General features: G+C 31.0%; 2 protein-coding genes across 4 annotated transcripts in view; one reads left to right on the top strand and one right to left on the bottom strand.

Moving 5' to 3' along the window:
• The first annotated feature begins 357 nt into the window (after positions 1 to 357).
• The window catches only part of LOC126742998 (probable G-protein coupled receptor frpr-1), a 35,033-nt gene continuing 14,631 nt past the window's right edge, over positions 358 to 20,759 (top strand). Inside the window, exon 1 of one of the 3 annotated variants that reach the window (XM_050449900.1) lies at positions 358 to 658. In XM_050449900.1, the coding sequence (XP_050305857.1) occupies positions 621 to 658 (38 nt within the window). In that variant the 5' untranslated portion in view covers positions 358 to 620. Of the gene's footprint in view, positions 659 to 19,117; positions 19,457 to 20,759 lie in introns of those variants that run through there. The other 2 variants (XM_050449901.1, XM_050449899.1) reach the window with 2 other exon arrangements.
• On the bottom strand, positions 3,548 to 10,195 carry LOC126742999 (cuticle protein 16.5-like). The gene is made up of 2 exons (XM_050449902.1): positions 10,068 to 10,195; positions 3,548 to 4,253 (listed from the first exon to the last, which is right to left on the bottom strand). Exons 1-2 carry the CDS (start codon positions 10,128 to 10,130, stop codon positions 3,639 to 3,641), a joined length of 678 nt encoding a protein of 225 aa, XP_050305859.1. The 5' UTR covers positions 10,131 to 10,195; the 3' UTR covers positions 3,548 to 3,638.

The following is a 20,759-nucleotide window of genomic DNA, read 5'->3' as shown; positions in this document are numbered from 1 at the left end:
GAAAAGTCGTTTAAGGTTCGTAATTCACATAAAGCAAAGAATGCTACACATATAAAGAAATATATAAACAAACGGCATTAAGGGAATTTCTCAAGGAATTTCACTTGTTCAAACAGGCTTTTGCCGCCATATAAAATAAGCGATAATAGTAACGAATCTAACTCATAATTAGTACCTGAACGATTGTTGATCTCAATTATGGTTAATGCCGAGGGAAAAATAAATGATGAAGTGCCGCACTTGCTAACTGCGGGTAATTGTTGCAAAATCAACAGATTTATCGACAACAATCGGATCGCGGCCGATTCGTGTATAAAAGTAAAAGTCGACCACAAAATGAGTTTGAAGTTTTGAACCCGAAGATAATACGGGTCTTAATGACTGATAAAAAGCCTTGAGTTATCTATTTTTCAGATAAATCACGATAAGTAGTTATTAAACAGAATGAATTTGAATTTTGCTACATCACCTTGTCATGGCTCTACTGAAACTTTATATAATTGCTATCGTCAGTGTTATTATAGGAACTTTATTGTATAAGCTAACTAGTTCAGGTCCTGTGCCAACATTTGATAAGAACCAGTACTGGGGACCCGGAGAACCCGCTTCAAATCCTGATAATGCAGTGCGAAAGTTCACCATTGACATTCCCACGAATGTGAGTACTGTCCAAGCAACACATGTTAAATATATATTTATTAAACTGTAGAATATATATATATTATATAGTATTCTGATTACAAAAAGGAGAGCATTTAAAAATATTGAAGCGGGATTTACATATTATCTAGTTTTTAAACTTGATCAAATATTTTATGCAATTCTTCCGAAAAATCATTGGATTTCGTCCATATTAACCAACCTAATAACGCTCTTTTTAAACTAAATATATAAAATTATATTACATTTAAATAAACAATGGTATTAAATTCAATATTTAATATATATTTTTATGAATCCATATTCATAAAACCAGCTAAAGATATATTTATTAAATTGGAGAAGTAAGACGTTTAGAATATAAATTCATTTAAAAAACTTTTCTTACTTTTTGTTAGAGAAAAAGTAAAAAAGTTTGTCTTAAAAAAATAGTAAAGCGTGTGTGAACATTTTATTCGATATTTATAGTTGAGGTTGAACCAAAAAGTTCACCTAGTGTAAACCAAAAATTAATGTTTATTTAATTATCGTGTCTTGCTTGGGAACAGTCTTATATTGTCTAATTATACGTATTTGTTGGAGTTACAAGAATCATGTTTCCTAATTTTTTTGTATAAACAATAAAAATCGCAAAATATTAAAATCTGTCACCTCAATACTGAATTTTTTTATTGCTTAAGATATTCATATCATAAATAAGGTGTTTTTAAGACTTTTTAAAGGCATCTCTCTGCTTATCTCAAAAAATATATTTTCTTCATAATTATGTACAAAATACATCTATTATCAAAGGGACAAAGTTTGACTCATCTATTGAATGACTTTATCAAGAAAGCCTTTGCTATTAATTTAAAAATAATTCGTCCAGTTGGCAATTTTATTCAATGGATGAGGGTCTACTTTTGGGACATTTGTATCATCCTAGGGAAATCCATTGGATTTTTTGAAGAACTTACTGGATATCCATTGGACCTTATATTTCTAAAAAGAAAAACTTTGGATGTTTATAGGACACATTTTGTGCTGTCTAGGGTGGCTACTCTTGGAAGGTAAAAATGTGACCTCAAAAGCAAAATTGTATTCCAATTTCTATCAATTTATTTACTTATTTTATACAGGGTGTCATTGAAATGGTGTAAAAAAATTCGGGGGGTGATAGTACTCCTAAAAATTTTAAAAAAAGTTCCTATAACTATAGGGTGGAAAATGCATATTAAGGGAGTTAGGGGCACTGAAAGGGTAAATTTAAAAAACGGTTTTTTGAAATTGTAGGCTTAAAAAACGAGATAAAATTTCGAAAAAAAATCCTCTGCCATAAATTTTGACCCAAAATCAAATGGTGATACTGAAAAATAATTTGGAAAATCGGAAAGGGTAGTTTTTGCAAGGGTAGGGGGTTAATTCGTGAATAACTTTTTTTAGGTTATTTTTTTCGCAACGTGGGTTCATTTTTTAAAAACTACATACTTTTTCCTACAAAAAAGGTACTCTTGTTGCACATCGCCCAGAACGATGGTTTTCGAGAAAATTGAAGGCAAAAAGTTTGCTCTGATGGGCTGCTAACTGGTTAAACAACATAAACTTATGAAAGTTATGGGGTTTCAAAAGTAAACAAGTAGTTATTAAATAATTAATTGAAAAATCTAAATTTCATGATTTTTAAAACATCGTATTGCTTTAAAAAAACGAAATAAACCAATTACCAAAATTCCTTATTAATTAACTTAAGTATGCATTTACTTATTTGATTCATTAGCCTAGTTTACACCGCGAGTACCAAATATTCAATACGCGGACCCAATCCCCTATTCTCAAACTCAACGTGCGCGAGTTGACAAGTTTACACGTAAATTATTCCAAATTGTGACTTTGATCACCAGATCTTAATCCATTAGATTTCTACTTCTGGGGCCACTTGGAAACTTTGGTTTACTCAGTGCCGATTAATACTGAAGAGCAACTACGTCAACGCATTATCGACTGTTCCAATCAAATTCGTACAACCCCAGGGATATTCCACAGGGTACGCAGATCATGGAGAAGAAGAGCGGATGTCTGCATTGAAATGAATGGTGGTCACTTTGAACATTTACTATGAATGAATTAAGAAATGCATTATTTTAATAAGGAATTTTGGTAATTGGTTTATTTCGTTTTTTAAAGCAATAAGATATTTTAAAAATCATAAAGTTTAGATTTTTCAATTAATTATTTAATAACTACGTGTTTACTTTTGAAACCCCATAACTTTCATAGGTTTATGTTGTTTAACCAGTTAGCAACCCATCAGAGCAAACTTTTTGCCTTCAATTTTCTCGAAAACCATCGTTCTGGGCGATGTGCAACAAGAGTACCTTTTTTGTAGGAAAAAGTATGTAGTTTTTAAAAAATGAACCCACGTTGCGAAAAAAATAACCTAAAAAAAGTTATTCACGAATTAACCCCCTACCCTTGCAAAAACTACCCTTTCCGATTTTCCAAATTATTTTTCAGTATCACCATTTGATTTTGGGTCAAAATTTATGGCAGAGGATTTTTTTTCGAAATTTTATCTCGTTTTTTAAGCCTACAATTTCAAAAAACCGTTTTTTAAATTTACCCTTTCAGTGCCCCTAACTCCCTTAATATGCATTTTCCGCCCTATAGTTATAGGAACTTTTTTTAAAATTTTTAGGAGTACTATCACCCCCCCAATTTTTTTACACCATTTCAATGACACCCTGTATTTAGATCCTTTCAGAACGGCTTTGTTTTAATTTTTAAATTATGAAAATAATTTACTGTCGAGGGAATCGGACCTTTTTGCAGGAAAACTTAGATACACTAAACTAGCTGAATGTGTCCAAGTACTGTTTTATCGGCCCTCTGAAAAAGTAATACCACAAACTATTATTTAAAAAAAAATGTACATTTATTTAGTATCACAAAAAAATAAATAAACAATATATAGTAACATCGAATGCCTCCAAACTCCAGATTTACCACAACTTGGGTTCGTTCCATCCCAAATTCAAGGGGGCACCATAGCTTTTATAAATAGGTGCGGGGGCGGCATAACTGATAGCCGGGGCGGCATAACTCTTGATAATCGGTGCGGAGGCGGCATAGCTAATAGCCGGGGCGGCATAACTCTTTAAAATCGGTGCGGGGGCGGCATAACTGATAGCCGGGGCGGCGTAGCTCTTGATAATCGGTGCGGGGGCGGCGTAAGCTAACTTGGAAACGGTCAAGGGAGCCGCGTAACTGATTGCGGGGGCGGCATAGCTCTTAATAATGGGGGCGGGTGCGTAGCTCTTTAAAATCGGAGCGGGAGCAGCGTAAGCGTAGCTGAGGGGGGCGTGGTCCAGCGATAGAGCTGGGGCGGCATAGCTTTTCAGGATCGGTGCCGGGGCGTAGACGGATTTGAGAACCGGAGCTGGAGCGAGTTCGAGGTGCGAGTCGAGTGCTAATGAGGGTTCGGCGAGGAGGGTGTCGTGAGCACCGTAGCCGAGTCCCAAGAGGCCGCGTTTGGTTTGTTTTTTCTCTTCGGTGACGGAGGATTTCGGTTCGTCGTTTTTGGCGGCGGTGAGGGCCAGGGCGGCAACGAAGACAATCTGAAAGGATGAAAATTTCAAAGTATTAATTTCCAGGCAGCATACAATCTTCAGTGGATATTCAGTATCGGACCAAAACAAGTCGAAATGTCTAGGCTTTAAGAGTTGACTTACTATAGATAATAATTTTGGGTAATTCAGTGGAATTCCATTTACCTTTGAGAAGTAAAGTCTCTAAAAAACACCGCTTTTAACTTAATGAATCAAAAACAAAACTTATGCTGTTTGGCAAAAGAAATCAAAACGAATATTAAAATCAAAATAAATGATTAAATATTACCATTTTATAATTCTGCTCGTAATCTGGGTGTTATACTTGATTGTCAGCTTAATTTTTCCGATCAAGTTAAGCAACTTCTACAAAGGTCATATATATCGCTTAAACAACTAGTAAAGTACCAAGTTAATGGCAATGTTACGTGAAACCCTTGTACTTTCCCACTTTAACTATGCTGATTTTATTTATATCCCTTGTCTTCGTCAAGCGGAATAATATCGTATTCACAAGGTGCAAAATACTTGTATTCGTCTAATTTTTAATTTAAAAAAATCACATCACGTGTCACATAAAATTAATGAGTTGAACTGTTTAAATATGTCAAACCGTAGAACTCAACATTTGGGTGTTTTTATGCATGGTTTAATTACTAATTCAAAATTCATATCTAAATCTCTAAAAAATAAATTTAAATATATTATTCCTCGACATAATGCAAGAAGTCTTTTACTTATAATGAGATTAAAAACATGTAACTCCTTGCCAAACAATGATTTACTACTTCATAATTTAACTAAGTTTAAGTCTGGATTTAGGTTGTATTTGTTTAGAAAACTATTATTTTTATTAGATTACCCCAGAAATTTATTTATTATTTAATAGGGTTAAGTTTAAGTAGCCTTAGCCTTAGCCTGGAAATAGTGTTTTTCTCCAATAACGTGTATAATTATGCCCAAAAAACATCATCTTATTAAACCCAAGTGAGGAAAAGTATGTTACTTTTATTCCAAGTTTTTTCGGGAAATTCTTCCGATTCTTCTCGATTTTTAACGTAATTTTGTATGTTTCCAAAAATTGAATTTGTTTTTCTCGTTTTACAGTCTTTTTCAGTACTTCTAAAAAATCAATCTCTTTTTTATTCCTTCCATGATCTTAGAGCAACTATTTCTTATATACGACGTTATTTCCCGTTTTTTGCCAAGTTTTTTATAGAAATTTTTCGTATTTTGACAGACGACTTTTTTTTTGTGTTATCCAGGATTGGAAAAAAGAATTCTTCCAGGTCCTTAACCTAATTCTTACGTCAGAAATTAGAAGGACAATGTATTATTCCAGGGAGAATTTTTTTTTGTATGTTCTAGAAATTGAAAATTATTTTTCCCGTTTGCCTCACTTTTGACGTAATTTTTAGATTTTTTCCTTGAAAAATTGAATATTTTGGTTTTTTTTCATAATTTTTATATTTGATTTCTCAATTTTAATAATTTATCGAGGAAAATGCTCAAATAAGTATGCAATAGTTTTATTAGAGGAACCTAACTTTCAATTTTTAAACCTGTAGCTCTATTTAATCCAGAGATATGAGCATTAATTCCTTGAAAAGTTAAATTTTTTGAAAATTTTTTTGTTCACAGTTTCCATATTTAATTTTTCGACTTTAATGCTAAAATACGTGTCCAATAATTTTATTACAGGAACCTAAGTTCCAATTTTTAGACACATAGCTCTATTGATTCCAGATATATGAGCATTTTGTCCCTAAAAAGTTGATTTTTTTTTCATGGTTTCCATAATTAATTTTAATAATATATTGAGAAAAATGCTCAAATACGTCTATATTAATTTTATTAGAGGAACCTAACTTTCAATTTTTAAACTTGTAGCTCTATTTAATTCAGAGATATGAACATTTTGTCCTTGAGAAATTGATTTTTTTTCATAGCTTCCATATTTAATTTTTCAATTTTAATAATATATCGAGAAAAATGCGAAAATACGTGTCCAATAATTTTATTAGAGGGACCTAAGTTCCAATTTTTAGAGCTGTAACTCTATTTAGTCCAGAGATATGAGCATTTAGTAACTGGAAAAGTTCAATTTTTTTGCACATAATTAATTTCCGAATTTTAAAAAAAAAATTGAAAAACATGGTAAAACACGTATTCAATAATTTTTTTTAAATTGAAAATTTTTCCTATTTTGACACACGATTTACGGTATTTTTTATATTCTCCAGGATTGAAAAAAAGGATTGTTCCAGGCCCTTAACCTAATTCTTACGTCAGAAATTAGACGGAAAATCTATTATTCCAGGGAGAACTTTTTTATTTATTCCAGAAATTGCAAAGTCCGTTTGACGCACTTTCGATGTAAACATAAATTAGAAACAAAAAAAAAATCAACTCTTCCAGGCTTTTGAGGGAATTTTTGCTTTACATGTGACCTAATTTCTCTTGGTCTTCCAGGAATAGGAAATACGGTTTTTCGTTTTCCAGGATTTCGAGATAACATTCAGGTCTGTCAGAAATTGGAAAAAAAATAATTCTGCCATTCTTCCAGGCTCTCGGGTGCAATGTTGAATGTCTAATATGTTATGAGTATCGAAATATCGCAACACTGTATACCACCTTTATGCTCATTACTCATAATGTCATGTGTCATGCCTCAAGATGTGTCAATGTCAGTGTGTACACGTCATATGTCAACATAGAAATATAATAGTAGTCTGTGCTGAATACTCGACATGTGTGTTTTATTTCACTTATTTTAACATAATAACTTTGCGTCAAGTGTAAATCCTTTCAAAATTTTGAAGCATCGAAAATTGCATAATTCTTAAATAAAGCGACATTTCTCTTATGCTTAAATGCAGTACAGCTTCAATGTATGCAAGAACATTTATAACAGCAACAGTCATACAGTCTTGTGGAGACAATTGACATAAAAATAGAGGAAAAATTAATGTGGATTATGGACCTGACTGACTGTATGGACCTAAATGTCATAAATGACATTTAGGTCCATACAGTTAATTTTACACCATGCGACAAACCAGTCGAGACCAGTCATTCGAATTTATTAGAGGAATCTAACTTTAAATTTTTAAACTTGTAGCTCTATTTAATTCAGAGATATGAACGTTTTGTCCTTGAGAAATTGATTTTTTTTTCATAGCTTCCATATTTAATTTTTCAATTTTAATAATATATCGAGAAAAATGCTAAAATACGTGTCCAATAATTTCATTAGAGGGACCTAAGTTCCAATCTTTAGACCTGTAACTCGATTTAATCCAGAGATATGAGCATATAGTCACTGGGAAGTTCAATTTTTTTTCACATAATTAATTTCCGAATTTAAAAAAAAAATTGAAAAACATGGTAAAACACGTATTCAATAATTTTTTTTAAATCGGAAATTTTTCCTATTTTGACACACGATTTATGGAATTTTTATATTCTCCAGGATTGAAAAAAAGGATTCTTCCAGGCCCTTAACCTAATTCTTACGTCAGAAATTAGACGGAAAATCTATTATTCCAGGGAGAACTTTTTTTATTTATTCCAGAAATTGCAAAGCATTTAATCCTGTTTGACGCACTTTCGATGTAAACATAAATTAGAAACAAAAAAAATAAACTCTTCCAGGCTTTTGAGGGAATTTTTGCTTTACATGTGACCTAATTTCTCTTGGTCTTCCAGGAATAGGAAATACGGTTTTTCGTTTTCCAGGATTTCGAGGTAACTTTCACGTCTTTCAGAAATTGGAAAAAAATTAATTCTGCCGTTCTTCCAGGCTCTCGGGTGCAATGTTGAATGTCTAATATGTTATGAGTATCGAAATATCGCAACACTGTATACCACCTTTATGCTCATTACTCATAATGTCATGTGTCATGCCTCAAGATGTGTCAATGTCAGTGTGTACACGTCATATGTCAATATAGAAATATAATAGTAGTCTGTGCTGAATACTCGACATGTGTGTTTTATTTCACCTATTTTAACATAATAACTTTACGTCAAGTGTAAATCCTTTCAAAATTTTGAAGCATCGAAAATTGCATAATTCTTAAATGAAGCGACATTTCTCTTATGCTTAAATGCAGTACAGCTTCAATGTATGCAAGAACATTTATAACAGCAACAGTCATACAGTCTTGTGGAGACAATTGACATAAAAATAGAGGAAAAATTAATGTGGATTATGGACCTGACTGACTGTATGGACCTAAATGTCATAAATGACATTTAGGTCCATACAGTTAATTTTACACCATGCGACAAACCAGTCGAGACCAGTCACTCGAATTTATTAGAGGAATCTAACTTTCCATTTTTAAACTTGTAGCTCTATTTAATTCAGAGATATGAACGTTTTGTCCTTGAGAAATTGATTTTTTTTTCATAGCTTCCATATTTAATTTTTCAATTTTAATAATATATCGAGAAAAATGCTAAAATACGTGTCCAATAATTTCATTAGAGGGACCTAAGTTCCAATTTTTAGACCTGTAACTCGATTTAATCCAGAGATATGAGCATTTAGTCACTGGGAAGTTCAATTTTTTTTCACATAATTAATTTCCGAATTTAAAAAAAAAATTGAAAAACATGGTAAAACACGTATTCAATAATTTTTTTTAAATCGGAAATTTTTCCTATTTTGACACACGATTTATGGAATTTTTATATTCTCCAGGATTGAAAAAAAGGATTCTTCCAGGCCCTTAACCTAATTCTTACGTCAGAAATTAGACGGAAAATCTATTATTCCAGGGAGAACTTTTTTATTTATTCCAGAAATTGCAAAGCATTTAATCCCGTTTGACGCACTTTCGATGTAAACATAAGTTAGAAACAAAAAAAATCAACTCTTCCAGGCTTTTGAGGGAATTTTTGCTTTACATGTGACCTAATTTCTCTTGGTCTTCCAGGAATAGGAAATACGGTTTTTCGTTTTCCAGGATTTCGAGGTAACTTTCACGTCTTTTAGAAATTGGAAAAAAATTAATTCTGCCATTCTTCCAGGCTCTCGGGTGCAATGTTGAATGTCTAATATGTTATGAGTATTGAAATATCGTAACACTGTATACCACCTTTATACTCATTACTCATAATGTCATGTGTCAATACTGTCAATGTCAGTGTGTGTACGTCATATGTCAATATAGAAATATAATAGTAGTCTGTGCTGAATACTCGACATGTGTGTTTTATTTCACCTATTTTAAGATAATAACTTTACGTCAAGTGTAAATCCTTTCAAAATTTTGAAGCATCGAAAATTGCATAATTTCTCTTATGCTTAAATACAGTACAGCTTCAATGTATGCAAGAACATTTATAACAGCATCAGTCATACAGTCTTGTGGAGACAATTGACATAAAAATAGAGGAAAAATTAATGTGGATTATGGACCTGACTAACTGTTAATTTTACACCATGCAACAAACCAGTCGAGATCATGCTGCACTTTAAGGTAGTCACTCGAATTTAAAATTTTGCAATAGAACTAGAGATCATCAGCAAACAATATAAATCATTAACGTAGAGAGAGATAATAATGTAAAAGAATATAAAGAGATGGTGCTAACTCAGAATTAAAATTTTAAAGCAAGACAATGTGAAATTTAAATCTGAACTAATAAAATTTATTGAATATAGAATACGATAAATAGGAAAAAGAAGAAGCAATAAATCTTGAAAACATAAAAAGCGATACAAAATGAAGAAGACAGTTAAAGATAAAAAAGGTTAAAATAATGATTTAAGTATTAAAAACCTTTGAAAAATTGTCCCTAGGTACTACTCACCAAGAACTTCATATTGTAGTAAATAGTTAAACGAACCAACTGATACGAAAAACGAACCACCATCGACTATTTATAATTAAAATTGTCAAAAATGGTGGTGGTACGACTACACCACTTTTCTATGTATGACATATTACGGCAAAAGACGTTCAAAATAAAAATTACTCGCTCGAGTATCGGTACCATGGTCAGTGGCGTGGCCAAGGATTTATTTTATCCAAATATAATGTATATATCGATTTTTTTTATTTATGGTGCGGCTATGTGGGTCATAATTAATTAAGAATGACTCTGACTAATGCAGCAGTAAAATGTATCCTGGGGATGGAATAAGTGGGTCAAGAAAATGCGCCAGAAAAAAAGAAGAATTTTTATGTGAACGTTGATTAGCCAACGGACGAACGTTGTTTGGTTGATCTGGTTTATTAGTTTTCCTTTACATGGTATGTTCATTTTTCTCGATATGTGGACGTTGAGAAATACTTTGTTAGATTAATTGCACTTAATTAAATTGCTTGGGAAGACAGACAAGGACAAAATGAAGATTTGAATTCTTGGGACACTTCTTGTGCCTTTTTTAACAGTAAAGTTAATTCCAGGCATTTCAGGATATTTTCTGCAAGGCATTTTAACTTAAGGATTCTTCCATGTTCAAGAAACAAAATGCTCATATCTCTGAAGCTAATGGAGATAGAAATCCGTGATTTGGATTTTTTTTTTAATGGTGAAATTAAGCTTTAGAAACTGTATGTCTTTAATTGATTGTTTGAGGGACAAACTGGTCATATATTTGCACTCAATGGAGTTACAGGTTCGAATATTGATGTAGAAGCTCCTATAATAAAATAATTATGTAACTATTTCAGCTTTTTGCCTAAATATTGGTAAAATTGAATGTCTGTGGAAGCTATGAAAGAAATTTGAACTTTCCAGGGACAAAATGCTCATATCTCTGGATTTAATAGAGCTACAGGTCTAAAAATTGGAACTTAGGTTCTCCTAATGAAATTATTAGACACGTATTTCAGCATTTTTCTTAATATAGAATTAAAATTGAGAAATTAAATATAGAAATTATGGAAAAAAAAATCAACTTTTCGAGGACAAAATGCTCATATCTTTGGACTAAATAGAGCTGCAGGTCTAAAAATTGGAACTTAAGTTCCTCTAATGAAATTATTGAACACGTATTTTAGGATTTTTCTCGAAATGGTATTAAAATTTAGAAATTAAATACAGAAAATATTTTAAAAAATCCAAAAAATTCATCTTTTCTTTCTCCAGGAATAAATGCTCATATCTCTGGATTAAGTAAAGCTACAGGTTTGAAAATTGGAACTTAGGTTCCTCTAATGAAATTATTGAATACGTATTTTAGCATTTTTCTCAATATATTACTAAAATTGAGAAATTAAATATAAAACTATGAAAAAAATGTTTTTAAAAATTCAACTTTATAGGGACAAAGAGCTCATATCTCTGAACTTAATGCAACTACAAGTCTGAAAATTCGAATATAAGTTCCTCTAAAAAAATTACTGCACAGGTACCTTAGCATTTTTTCCAAAATTTTATTAAAATATATAAATTACCCATGGAAATGAAAAAAAAAAACTAAATCTCCGAATAAACCAGAAATCATAAAAAGCGTCCTTTTACGATCATTATTCACGCACTTATTACCAATTTCATATGAATTTGTCATCATTTCTCAATTTTCTTGTTTAGCATTGTTCTCTTTCTTTTCCTGTAGTTTATTCATTTAATTTTTCTGCTCTAATATTTCAACCCATTACAAGTCTAAAACTCTTAATGGATGAACACCAAGGTGATAATTAAAACCTTTGAGTTTAAATCTGATGTTGATCAGAACAATTTTCATAAGTCACTAAAAAGTGGAAAAACTATAAACCCCTTACCGTCCCAAATTAATGCCGAGAAAAAAAAACTGCAAATTTATCATTATTACATAAACCCCATTATGTCAAAGATGTTACCCGCAAAAAATCGGTCTCATCGCCTAACCCACTTATGAATAAACATAAAGCGATTAACTTTTATAAGTATATAATATGTTTTAATTTGAATCCGATCCAGTTGAATCGGATGTGAGGTAATCTCGCGAACACTATGATAATAAGGCGTAAAGTCGTTCGTTCATTCAGTGCGACTCGATTCCCTTCACTAACCAGTAGCGTGCCAACAAATTTGAAGAATTTAATTTGCGATCTAATGGAGTTTGTTTCATTGAGATCGCTTCAGTAGTGTTTGAGTAAATCCAGTTTTAATGAGGATGAGTTGGGTAAAAAGGCGATGGTTTGGGTTCGAATAACTGGAAAAGTATTGGTCCGAGATAGTTGCCTCTTGAATACTGTTTTCAGGAAATTTAATTGTTAATTCATTGGAGTTGATTTCATTAAGATCGCTTAAGTAGTTTTTGAGAAAATCTACTTTGAATGATAGTGACTTCGGTAAAAAGACAAGTTACGTCATGGGTCCTTATCTGATTTAAGTCTGGATGACTGGAAAAGTATTGGTCTGAGACTTTTAGACTATAAACATTAATTTTAGACAATTTAATTCTAAATTCATTGCATTTGGTTTCGTTCAAATCGTTTTAGTAGTTTTTGAGAAAATCTACTTTGAATGACAGTGACTTCGGTAAAAGGGCAGGTGACGTCATGGGTCATCATCTCGTTTAAGTCTGGATAACTCTAAAAGTATTGGTCTGAGACTTTTGGACTTTTAACATAATTTTTAGGGAATTCAATTTTAAATTCAATGCAATTATTTTAATTAAGATCGCCTTAGCAGTTTTTGAGAAAATCTACTTTGAATAACAGAGACGTCGGTGAAAAGATAAAGTTCATCATTTAGTTTAAGTCTGAATGACTGAAAACATATTATTCTGAGATATTTAGACTATATACATTGTTTTTAGAAAATTTAATTTTAAATTCAATGAAATTAGTTTTATTAAGATCACTTAAGTAGTTTTTGAGAAAAACGACATTGAATGACAGTGAGTTCGGTAAAAACGCAAGTGACGTCATGGGTCATCATTTAGTTTAAGTCTGAATATCTGGAAAAATATTATTCTGAGACATTTAGACTATTTACATTATTTTTAGAAAATTTCATTCTAAATTCACTGCATTTTATTTCATTAAGATTGTTTTAGCAGTTTTTCAGAAAATCCACTTTGAATCATAGTGACTTCGGTAAAAAAGAGAAGTGACGTCATGGGTTCTTTGGTTTAAGTCTGAATAACTGTAAGAATATTGTTCTGACACTTTTGGACTTTTAATATCATTCTTAGGGAATTTAATTCTAAATTCATTGCAATTAATTTCATTAAAATCGCTTAAGCAGTTTTTGAGAAAATCGACATTGAATGATAGTGACTTTGGTAAAAACGCAAGTGACGTCATAGGTCATCATTTAGTTTAAGTCTGGATGACTGAAAAAGTATTGGCCTTAGACTTTTAGACTATAAACATTAATTTTAGACAATTTAATTCTAAATTCATTGCATTTGGTTTCATTAAGATTGCTTTAGTAGTTATTTAGAAAATTTACTTTGATTGATAGTGACTTTGGTAAAAACGCAAGTGACGTCATAGGTCATCATTTAGTTTAAGCCTGAATGACTTAAAAAGTATTGGTCTGAGAGTTTTAGACTATAACCATTAATTTTAGACAATTTAATTCTAAATTCATTGCAACTAGTTTCATTCAAATCGTTTAAGTGGTTTTTGAGAAAATTTACATTGAATGACAGTGACTTCGAGAAAAGGGCAGGTGACGTCATGGGTCATCATCTCGTTTAAGTCTGAATAACTCTAAAAGTATTAGTCTGAGACTTTTGGACCTTTAAGATCAGTTTTAGAAAATTGAATTCTTAATACATTGCAATTAATTTAATTAAGATCGCTTTAATAGTTTTTGAGAAAATCGACATTGAATGATAGTGACTTCGGAAAAAACGCAAGTGACGTTGATGTGACGATGATGACCTATGCATCATTTAGTTGAGGTCTTGATGACTGAAAAAGTATTGGTCTTAGACTTTTAGACTATGAACATTAATTTTAGACAATTTAATTCTAAATTCATTGCAATTGGTTTCATTCAAATCGTTTTAGTGGTTTTTGAGAAAATCTACATTGAATGACAGTTACTTCGGTAAAAGGGCAGGTGACGTCATGGGTCATCATCTCGTTTAAGTCTGGATAACTCTAAAAGTATTGGTCTGAGACTTTTGGACTTTTAACATAATTTTTAGGGAATTCAATTTTAAATTCAATGCAATTATTTTAATTAAGATCGCCTTAGCAGTTTTTGAGAAAATCTACTTTGAATAATAGAGACGTCGGTGAAAAGATAAAGTTCATCATTTAGTTTAAGTCTGAATGACTGGAAAAATATTATTCTGAGATATTTAGACTATATACATTATTTTTAGAAAATTTCATTCTAAATTCACTGCATTTTATTTCATTAAGATTGTTTTAGCAGTTTTTCAGAAAATCCACTTTGAATCATAGTGACTTCGGTAAAAAGAGAAGTGACGTCATGGGTTCTTTGGTTTAAGTCTGAATAACTGTAAAAATATTGTTCTGACACTTTTGGACTTTTAATATCATTCTTAGGGAATTTAATTCTAAATTCATTGCAATTAATTTCATTAATATCGCTTAAGCAGTTTTTGAGAAAATCGACATTGAATGATAGTGACTTTGGTAAAAACGCAAGTGACGTCATAGGTCATCATTTAGTTTAAGTCTGGATGACTGAAAAAGTATTGACCTTAGACTTTTAGACTATAAACATTAATTTTAGACAATTTAATTCTAAATTTATTGCATTTGGTTTCATTAAGATTGCTTTAGTAGTTATTGAGAAAATCTACTTTGATTGATAGTGACTTCGGTAAAAAGACAAGTGAAGTCAAGGGTTCTTATCTGATTTAAGTCTGGATGACTGGAAAAGTATGGATTTAAGACTTTTGTACCGTGGACATTATTTCTAGAAAATTTAATTATTAATTCATTGAAGGTGGTTTCGTTCAAATCGTTTTAGTGGTTTTTGAGAAAATCTACTTAGAATGACAGTGACTTCGGTAAAAGGGCAGGTGACGTCATGGATCATCATATCGTTTAAGTCTGGATAACTGTAAAAGTATTGGTCTGAGACTTGTGAACCTTAAATATCATTTTTAGAGAATTAAATTCTAAATTTATTGCAATTAATTTAATTAAGATCGCTCCGATAGTTTTTGAGAAAATCTACTTTAAATAACAGAAACTTCGGTAAAAAGATAAAGGTCATCATTTAGTTTAAGTCTTAATGACTAGAAAAATATTATTCTGAGACATTTAGACTATATACATTATTTTTAGAAAATTTAATTCCAAATTCATTGCATAAAGTTTCATTAAGTTCGCCTTAATAGTTTTTGAGAAAATCGACATTAAATGACAGTGACTTCAGAAAAAACGCATAGTGACTTCATAGGTCATCATTTAGTTTAAGTCTGAATATCTGGAAAAATATTATTCTGAGACATTTAGACTATTTACATTATTTTTAGAAAATTTCATTCTAAATTCACTGCATTTTATTTCATTAAGATTATTTTAGCAGTTTTTCAGAAAATCCACTTTGAATCATAGTGACTTCGGTAAAAAGAGAAGTGACGTCATGGGTTCTTTGGTTTAAGTCTGAATAACTGTAAAAATATTGTTCTGACACTTTTGGACTTTTAATATCATTTTTAGGGAATTTAATTCTAAATTCATTGCAATTAATTTCATTAAAATCGCTTAAGCAGTTTTTGAGAAAATCGACATTGAATGATAGTGACTTCGGTAAAAACGCAAGTGACGTCATAGGTCATCATTTAGTTAAGTCTGGATGACTCAAGAAGTATTAGTCTTAGGCTTTTAGACTATAAACTTTAATTTTAGACAATTTATTTCTAAATTTATTGCATTTGGTTTCATTAAGATTGCTTTAGTAGTTATTGCGAAAATCTACTTTGACTGATAGTGACTTCGGTAAAAAAACAAGTGACGTCAAGGGTTCTAATCTGATTTAAATATGGATGATTGGAAAAGTATAGATCTAAGACTTTTGTACCGTAGACATTATTTCTAGAAAATTGAATTATTAATTCATTGAAGCTAGTTTCGTTCAAATCGTTTCAGTGGTTTTTGAGAAAATCTACTTTGAATGACAGTGACTTCGGTAAAAGATCAAGTGACGTCACGGGTCATCATCTCGTTTAAGTCTGGATAGCTGTAAAAGTATTGGTCTGAGACCTTTGGACCTTTAATATCATTTTTAGATAATTAAATTCTTAATTCATTGCATTTGGTTTCATTAAGATTGTTTTAGTGGTTTTTCAGAAAATCTACTTTTAATGGCAGTGACTTCGGTAAAAAAGCAGGTAACGTCATGGGTCATTACCTCGTTTAAGTTTGGATAACTGTTTAAGTATTGGTCTGAGACTTTTGCACCTTTAAGATCAGTTTTAGAGAATTAAATTCTAAATATATTGCAATTAATTTAATTAAGATCGCTTCAATAGTTTTTGAGAAAATCTACTTTGAATAACAGAAACTTCGGTAAAAAGACAAAGGTCATCATTTAGTTTAAGTCTTAATGACTAGAAAAATATTATTCTGAGACATTTAGACTATATACATTGTTTTTAGAAAATTTAATTCCAAATTCATTGCATTAAGTTTCATTAAGATCGCTTTAGTAGTTTTTGAGAAAATCGACATTGAATGACAGTGACTTCGGAAAAAACGCAAGTGACGTCATAAGTCATCATTTAGTTGAGGTCTTGATGACTGAAAAAGTATTGGTCTTAGACTTTTAGACTATGAACATTAATTTTAGACAATTTAATTCTAAATTCATTGCAATTAGTTTCATTCAAATCGTTTTAGTGGTTTTTGAGAAAATCTACATTGAATGACAGTTACTTCGGTAAAAGGGCAGGTGACGTCATGGGTTATCATCTCGTTTAAGTCTGGATAACTCTAAAAGTATTGGTCTGAGACTTTTAGACTATAAACATTAACTTTAGACAATTTAATTCTAAATTCATTGCATTTGGTTTCGTTCAAATCGTTTTAGTAGTTTTTGAGAAAATCTACTTTGAATGACAGTGACTTCGGTAAAAGGGCAGGTGACGTCATGGGTCATCATCTCGTTTAAGTCTGGATAACTCTAAAAGTATTGGTCTGAGACTTTTGGACCTTTAAGATCAGTTTTAGAAAATTAAATTCTTAATACATTGCAATTAATTTAATAAAGATCGCTTTAATAGTTTTTGAGAAAATCGACATTGATTGACAGTGACTTTGGTAAAAACGCAAGTGACGTCATAGGTCATCATTTAGTTCAGACCTGAATGACTTAAAAAGTATTGGTCTGAGAGTTTTAGACTATAACCATTAATTTTAGACAATTCAATTCTAAATTTATTGCAATTAATTTCACTGCGATAGCTTTAATATATTTTGAGTGACTTTTGTAAAAAGCTGGTCACGTCATGGGTCATTAACTCGTTTAAATCTGGATAACTGGAAAAATATTGATCTAAGACTTCTAGACTACGAACACCATTTTTAGAAAATTTATTTTCAAATTCATTGCAATTGGTTTCATTAAGATCGCTTTAGCAGTTTTTGAGAAAATCCGGTTTGAACAGCAGTGACTTCAATAAAAATACATATGACTTCACGGGTCATCATTTAGTTTAGTTCTGGATAATTAGAAAAGTATTGGTCTAAGCCTATTAAACTGTTAACATCGCTTTTAGGGAATTCAATTTCATGTTCAATGCAATTAATTTCACTGAAATTGCTCTAGTATCACTTAAGAAAATCGAGTATGAGTGATGATAACTCCGATAAAAAAGTACATAACTTTCCGGTTCATTATCCGGTTTAAATCTAAATAAGTCATGATGTATTAATTGAAGACTTTTGAACCTTAAGTATTATTTTTAGGGAATTAAATTCTACCTCTACTGAACATCTTTTCATTGAGGTCGCTTTAGTACTTTTTAAAAAAATTCGTTGTCAATGAGCATAAATTGTCTGATTTAAAAAAAAAATCTTCAGAAGCCTATAAAATAAATTCCATTAAACCGGTTAACATTAAAATAGCATAAAATATACATTTTCCTTCAAATTTACACTCAAATCTCTCGTATATCGTTTAACATTAACCCAATTATCGAACACAAAAAAAAAACATCTGCAAAGCGTCAGATTATGACACCTTGAATAGTTTTCGTGTGTTACGATTTTGAATGGAAGAAGGTCTAACATCTGGCCACAAGAAAAATATGAGCCATTACGTAAATCCGACACAAAACCCGAATGGTTGCATAAGGTACGTACATACGACCTCCATTGTCTCTAAGAAGCACGTGCAAAAGCGATCGAACAAGTTTTTGAACAATTTTCTGGCGAAAAAGTGCGCTTTGCACTAAGAATGATAATTTTTAATCGTTTGTTCGCTTTCGTTAATTTACACGATACGATCTTGTTCGCTCGGTTTGTGAATTGAATTTGGGTTACGCCCAACGAGTTCTTTGATGTATCTCTCTACGGTCGTTCATATATTTCGTAACGTTTTAGCGCAAATTATATGACGCTCAAATGCTTTATTTACAAACACTTTTTAAGTTGATTTTATTGCATTTTTCAGATTATATACCTAGGTAACTAAAAAAGTCCTATAGTAGGATCTAAATAATTAGAAATTATTTCGCTTCAGTTCAGTATAACTTGAATTAAAATACTTTGCGTTCTTAGTATGATTTTAGAGAATTTAGTTACAAATTAATTGCTATGACTTCTTGATGCATCTGGTTTAAGCCTTGATAAGTGGAAAAGTACTGCATATAATTTTTAGGAAATTCAATTCTGATTTCGTTGCAATTAGTTCCACTAAAATCACTTTAGTATTTTTCAAGAAAAATCGTTTTGAATGTCGTTTAATTTTACGTCGTCTCTGATCTACTTTAAGGACTAATAAAAAAATGATCCGATTTTGTAACAAACGTGTTTCTCTATTATAATCCTCGATCTCTTCGTGAATAACTGGGTCGGTTATTGCGAAATCTCGCGTATTTATTTAGGTAACGTGTGTCTCGCCTTCCGTCTTCCATAAAATTTGACATTTATGCGTGTAACTTCTATAACTGGTTAAAGTAATTCATCTTTTGTAGCAGGCAGGTGTGCCAGTTCGAGGCCTACAACACTTATACTAGACGACTAATTATTGCGCAATTTAAAGAGTTTATTGTTTTTAAAAAGAATTGTTAAATGTCTATTGCTATGCGGAATTTTGGCGCCCAACACGTGAGTCTCAATTTTTTGAGTTTTTTGCTTGTAAATCGAAAACGAGGCATCATAACAAAAAAATTTATGATTTTAGGTATTTTTTAATACAACATTCTTTATGTATCTTAAAAAACGCTATATGCTAGTAAGTCGAATTGTCCAAAGCATATTTTTACGAATTGTCAAAATTATAAGTTATGACAGTTGGAACAGTATCTTTTTTATGCTTGATTCAAAATTTACTGAAAAACTCATTTTCTTTCACTTAAAACAGACTTCAACTGCCTGGAATGTTTTTTCAATTATTATCCAAATAAAATGGTACAGTGCACCGCATTAACTCAGAGATGGATATTCATTCAATTAAAAATTGACGTTGTTAATCACGTACATTTAAAAATTAAAATTGGTCATTTGGTTTACTGTACTTTTATATAAGTATATGGCTACATATATTATTTATAATTTCATGCGTGTGTACGCTTTTTGTTTATAACGATAAAATGGTAGAATTTGTACTTCTTTTCGTTTAGTTTTTATAATTGTTTCTTTGGTAAAAACTTGTCTTAGGTATTAGAAATGGGAATAAGAGCGACTCATTCATCATTCATCTGTGGTTCTTAACCTCTAACCATTTACTTTTTTTTATGTTAAATAATTTTTATTTGTATATTATTTTTTTATTATTTTTTCTCTTTTTGGTATAATAAGGTATATTATAGTGTCTGTTATAGTGGGGTGTTATTTATTTTATAAGTAAATGAGAATTGCACATTTAAACGTAAGATCATTGCATATAAGGTTCAATGAATTTAGATTCCTAGTAGAATATCAAAATTTAGACATTATCTTTTTATCTGAAACATGGCTCTCCAATATCGATGACTCATTGTTGTCCCAAATTCCGGGATACCAATTTTTTAAGAAGAATGGTCAGGGTAGAGGCGGGGGCGTGGCGGCTTATGTAAGAGAGATTAATATTGTTTCATTTGACTTTAATATTAATGCTCAATTGGAACTTTTTTCCTTAAAAATAAAAATTATGCTTTTGGTGGTTTATATAAGCCCCCCTACTCTTAACTTTAATAGCCTAAGATCTGATTTTGATAATATATTTTCTTTTATATACCCGTGTGTTGACGAAGTTTTCTGTTTAGGGAATTTTAATATTAATCATTTAAATGTAAGTAATCCCCTTACATCATTATTTGAAAATTATAATCTCACTCAAATATTTGAAGACTCAACCAGAGTCTCGGCTACTTGCAGCACTCTTCTTGATGCAATATTTGTGTCTAATGTGTCTCTGATACATAATTAA

The sequence above is a fragment of the Anthonomus grandis genome, chromosome 12, assembly GCF_022605725.1.
Source record: "Anthonomus grandis grandis chromosome 12, icAntGran1.3, whole genome shotgun sequence".
Taxonomy (NCBI): Eukaryota; Metazoa; Arthropoda; class Insecta; order Coleoptera; family Curculionidae; genus Anthonomus; species Anthonomus grandis.
This window is presented reverse-complemented; position numbering and strand designations above follow the sequence as displayed.